This window comes from Austrofundulus limnaeus, unplaced genomic scaffold, assembly GCF_001266775.1.
Source record: "Austrofundulus limnaeus strain Quisiro unplaced genomic scaffold, Austrofundulus_limnaeus-1.0 Scaffold365, whole genome shotgun sequence".
Classification (NCBI taxonomy): Eukaryota; Metazoa; Chordata; class Actinopteri; order Cyprinodontiformes; family Rivulidae; genus Austrofundulus; species Austrofundulus limnaeus.
Genome location: NW_013952767.1, coordinates 5,160 through 10,326, shown reverse-complemented (window position 1 = coordinate 10,326; position 5,167 = coordinate 5,160). Strand labels below are relative to the sequence as shown.

The 5,167-nt window shown below is 38.8% G+C and overlaps 2 protein-coding genes across 2 annotated transcripts in view; one reads left to right on the top strand and one right to left on the bottom strand.

Moving 5' to 3' along the window:
* mcoln3b (mucolipin TRP cation channel 3b) overlaps positions 1–4,236 on the top strand; it is a gene marked incomplete in the record, with an annotated part of 15,121 nt that extends 10,885 nt beyond the window's left edge. The window contains 6 exon segments of the mRNA XM_014023381.1: positions 765–914; positions 1,012–1,113; positions 1,415–1,537; positions 1,627–1,833; positions 2,985–3,115; positions 3,318–4,236. Of these exon segments, the coding sequence (XP_013878835.1) occupies positions 765–914; positions 1,012–1,113; positions 1,415–1,537; positions 1,627–1,833; positions 2,985–3,115; positions 3,318–3,357 (753 nt within the window).
* Positions 3,737–5,167, bottom strand: part of LOC106528256 (G-protein-signaling modulator 2) — a gene marked incomplete at its 5' end in the record, with an annotated part of 6,514 nt that continues 5,083 nt past the window's right edge. The window contains 1 exon segment of the mRNA XM_014023380.1: positions 3,737–4,672. Within this exon segment, the coding sequence (XP_013878834.1) occupies positions 4,505–4,672 (168 nt within the window).

Genomic DNA, 5,167 nt, shown 5'->3' with positions numbered 1-5,167 from the left:
GTATATGGAAAAGTAAAATGTGAAGCTGTATATGAATTGTTGTTTGAGTTGATGTTTTTATTTTTATTTTTAATTAGTACTGTTTTGTAAATTATGCTTTCTTTGAATATATTCTGGGGATAAAAGGGGCAGACATAAGATTTATTCTTCTGCTACCTTTCATTTTATTTAGATTTTTGATTCGTGTATATTCTTTGTTTTCTATTGTAAATAGTTATTTTGTTTTTTAATGAAATGAATACATTTTTTGAATTGAATTGAACTGAAATTAGCTAAAAATGCTGAAAAGGATGTTGAAGACAGCTCCAATCATTTTCAACAAGAAAAAAAAAGCAAAATATCTCAAAAAGTCTAAATTGCTGAATTACCAACAGTCATAGCCAGAATTTCCTAAATGAGCTGAACGKTTTGATATACACTTTGTTGAAAAAGCACAAAAATTGTGCAACAATATGTTCCAAAAATCATATGGAAAAAAATATGTCAGACTTAAAGTTATAAATAAAAGGCTAGCTGAAAGTTAAATATATTAAAATGTGAGCTAAAGGCACAAAAGTAGCAACACACTAGCTAAAAGCAACAAAAGACAAGCTAAAAGCTTAATGTATCAAACAGAGAAAAGCTAAAAGTGGCAGAGCAGCAGCAACAAACTAAAAGACTAAAATACTGTAGAGTAAATTCATTGAAGCTACTTAAAATTTAGATCCGGTAATGGTTTGCTTCCTCAGAGTTTTATGATAAAATCATTGTTCTGCTCTGAACAGGAGTACGTCCACCACTGCAGAAAGAACTGTGGTAAGGACGTGCCATGGTCCGACAGGTTGGAGTTTCTGAGCGGTTGGTATATCCTGATCATCATCAGCGACWCACTGACCATCGTAGGCTCCATTCTGAAGATCGAAATCCAGACTAAGGTAACGAGCTTTTCTTCAGGGACTGCCTTATATTTCAGTCAGGTCATATTGTAAACTATATCTGGATCATTTGTYGTGTCATCAACGCTCTCTGTAGGTCCTGACAAGCTACGACGTGTGCAGCATCTTCCTCGGCACAGGCACCATGTTTGTTTGGATCGGCGTCATCCGCTATATGGGCTACTTCAGGAAGTATAATGTAAGGTCAAAGACCACCTACTGATCAGAAGGAATTAATTAGATCTGAATATGGCAAACAAGTTCAATACATTACATACCTTGCATCGATTCTCGCTTTTGTGTGATTAAAAAAACACTTCGGCATCAAGTGAAAAAGATCCAACAAACTTTAAAATGCTTCAAGAATCATCCTAGAAATTTGCACCAAGTTAGAAAAATAAGGTCTTTATGTTCTTCTAAGAAAAAAATGCAGTTATAATCCATTAATCCAAGCAGTGGCCATAAACTTTACAGATTTTACAGAAATTGTCTTTTTGCAGATTCTCATCGTGACGCTCAGGACAGCTTTTCCAAACGTTATCCGTTTCATCTGCTGCGCTGGAATCATTTACCTGAGTTACCTTTTATGTGGCTGGATTGTTATTGGTCCKTATCACGAGAAGGTAACATATTACAGCACAAAGAAAAGACAAAACTGGTCTTTAGGAACTAAAACTGGACGTGTTTTTGATTATTTGTGACCTTGTTGCAGTTCCGGAGCTTAAACACCGGCTCAGAGTGCCTGTTCTCGCTCATCAACGGAGATGACATGTTCCCCACTTTTAAGGACATGAAGCAGAAGAGCAGCCTGGTGTGGGTGTTCAGCAGAGTTTACATCTACACCTTYGTGTCCCTCTTCATTTACATGATCCTCAGCCTTTTCATCACCATCATCACTGACACTTACGACACAATCAAGGTGATACTGATAACCACAAATGTACTGTTACTTGTGGCGCGATACGAGGGCCAAAATTAAGACTRTTTCRCAATCAGCGGTTGCTACRTCCTTGTAGCAGGAGGCTATATCTATTCCTAAGCCAGCTACTGTATTGATCTGATTAATGATAGGTCGGCACCGGTTAGCAACTAGCATGGATAAGCTGGTGTTAGCATCGGAGAGGCTAGCAACTAGCATGGGTAAACTGGTGTTAGCATCAGAGAGGCTTACAACTAGCAAGGATAAGCTGGTGTTAGCATCAGAGAGGCTTCCAGCTAGCATGGATAAGCTGGCGTTAACATCGGAGAGGATAGCAACTAGCATGAATAAGCTGGTGTTAGCGTCAGAGGTTAGCAGCTAGCATGGATAAGCTGGTGTTAGCATCGGAGAGGCTAGCAACTAGCATGGGTAAGCTGGTGTTAGCATCGGAGAGGATAGCAACTAGCATGAATAAGCTGGTGTTAGCATCAGAGGCTAGCAACTAGCATGGATAAGCTGGTGTTAGCATTGGAGAGGATAGCAACTAGCATGAATAAGCTGGTGTTAGCATCGGAGAGGCTTACAGCTAGCATGGATAAGCTGGTGTTAGCATCGGAGAGGATAGCAACTAGCATGAATAAGCTGGTGTTAGCATGGGAGAGGCTTATAGCTAGCATGGATAAGCTGGTGTTAGCATCAGAGAGAATAGCAACTAGCATGAATAAGCTGGTGTTAGCATGGGAGAGGCTTATAGCTAGCATGGATAAGCTGGTGTTAGCATCAGAGAGGATTGCAACTAGCATGAATAAGCTGGCATTAGCGTTGACCAGCTTATCCATGCTAGTTATTAGCCTCCAATGCTAATGCCAGCTTATCCATGCTAGATGCTATCCTCTCCAATGCTAACGCAAATTCTCGTTTGCCAGCACCGGTCTTTCACTTACTGGTGCCATCATTAATCTTATTAATAGCTGGTTTTAGGAATAGATGTAGCCTCCTGCTACAAAGATGCACTTATGGCTGTGCAATAATCTTAATCTTCCCGTCATATCGCGCCATAGTTTCTAACTCTCAACCCTGTATTTTAGTGTAAAACATGTCTTGTTTGACATTACTTCAGTCGTAACGATTCGTCTGATTTCTCCTCTTAGCAACAGCAACAAAGCGGAGTCCCAACAACAGAGCTGCAAAGGTTCCTGTCGGTGTGTACAGATCTGCCAAAATCTGGAGCCTTCAGACTTGATAGGACCAACAGCTGCCTCCTCACCTGCTGCATCGACAGGTAAGCTCACAGTTTTTATCATCACAACTAATTAAAGCTTTAATTTAGTTTTCCTTTCCCAGATAACGGTACGTTTATCTGCACTTTAAATGCTACTTTCTTGCAGCAACACTTTGACTTATTTGTCACTGCAAAGTTAGAAAACTTTGAATGCATCTGCTCTTCACAGTGGTTCTAATGAAAATGTTTTTCCTGATTTCAGATGCAAGAGGCGCCACGAGAGGCTGACTTCAGATGCGTAGCTTTTTTTGTTTTTAATGACAGGAACAAAACTCAGCTGTAGTGTAAAAAAAAAAACGACAAATTGTATTATTTTGCACTTTATATTTTTTAAATTCAGTGAAAGGGAGCTGGACACTTTCCCAGTTTTTTGTAGCTCGGTCGGGTGAAGGAACGTTTCTCATCAGCGCTCAAAAGAATCAAGTCATTTGGACCTGAATGTAGAACTGAAGAGTTCTGGTGTGATGGTTCAGATTGGAGAGCACTTTGTAAGAAGCACTTTAACAATGTGGAGACAAAAAAAAAAAGATACTGTAACAAACTTTAAATCACATTGTCACCAATAAAAACTACAATGTTGCACATTTATGTGACTCATGAATAAATAAATATGCTGAAATGTAAATTAAATGAGTTTTTATTTCTCCACTGTCAGGAGAAGGCATCAGTATAAAARAGTCAAAATTATTATTCACCCCGCTCACTTTAATCTTCTGTAGAAGCTCGTTACAATGAYGAAAAAAAATCCCATTTTGGTTTATAGTAATAAAACGACTCGTAAAACCTTTAACACAGTAAAAGCGACAGTCTTTAAATCTCCGGAAGCAATATCCAGAAGCTGATACTGTAAACGAATCCAGCACTCAGCAGAATAGTTGACGATTTGGCCTCTTATTTCAGTGGAGCTCCGCAATTTGAGCCCTCATGATGAGTTAGAGCTGCACGGATCTGAGATCAGTTTAAACCTGCATTATYCCAGTTGGCTTTACTGTGAAAACTTATTGTCCAGGATCAAAGAACAGAAATAGTTTTTATTTTCCTAACAATGTTGGAATACAGGTTTAGTCTGACGTGACTTGATGCAAGCCTCCAGAAAGAGTTTGATGTAAAAAAAAAAAAAAGAAAAAAAAAAAGAAGTCCATTTGTGACCCAAAATGAAAGCGGAACTTCTGTCCTTTATTTTCTGGAATCCTGCTTCCTTTTTTGAAGTCCATTAAGTCCACTCCAACTCACAGGAACGTCCTCAGGACGATCCAAAAATAAAAAAATAAATGTAAAAAAAAAAAAAGGCAGGGATCGATTGTTTTATGGGTTACAAAAGCAATGAAAATGGTGGGAAACAAACCTTGCCTACTTCATTTAATACGTTGTGGCAAATCTTTCATGACGTCAGCCTGGTTTGGTTTGATTGACASCAGAGGGGGGCGGGACCCGCTGCTCTTCCATCCTGTTGGACTGAGAGCGCAAGATGAGACTAAAGAAATCCTCGTTTGGAACCGTCGGTCCTTTTGTTGTGGGACGAGGAGCGGCACACCTCTGGTCGTTCAGCCTGGAGCCCTGAAACACAGTKCAGGTAAGCACAGCTAACAAATCATAATGATGAAGGTTAAAATCCTTCATCCTAGTGACAATAAATCGTTTGTTAGAAACGATTAGGATTTATGGGCATTTTACATTAAGTTCTAGGATTCAGGGAGTTGAAAGGTTTTAGCARTAGGAGGCTATTTAGAAAGAATAGGGGGCTGACCATTTATAGCAGGCGTTCTTAACCTTTTTGACCTCGGGGCTCAATTTGTTGAACATAAAGTGACAGGAGGCCCAGTCAGACATTCAAAATGATGATTATTATAAATCTTGGCTTAATTTGTATTGTATTTGCATTATAACTAAAATAAATACACTTACAGTTTAAAAGTAAAACTACTTTCAAAAAATCACAAGACATGATTATGACAAACATTTTTTAAATTGTAACCTGCCCAATACGATTATTTGAATAAATACAACGGTCGGTCAACAGACCACTCAGGCATTTTATAAACACAAAAATAC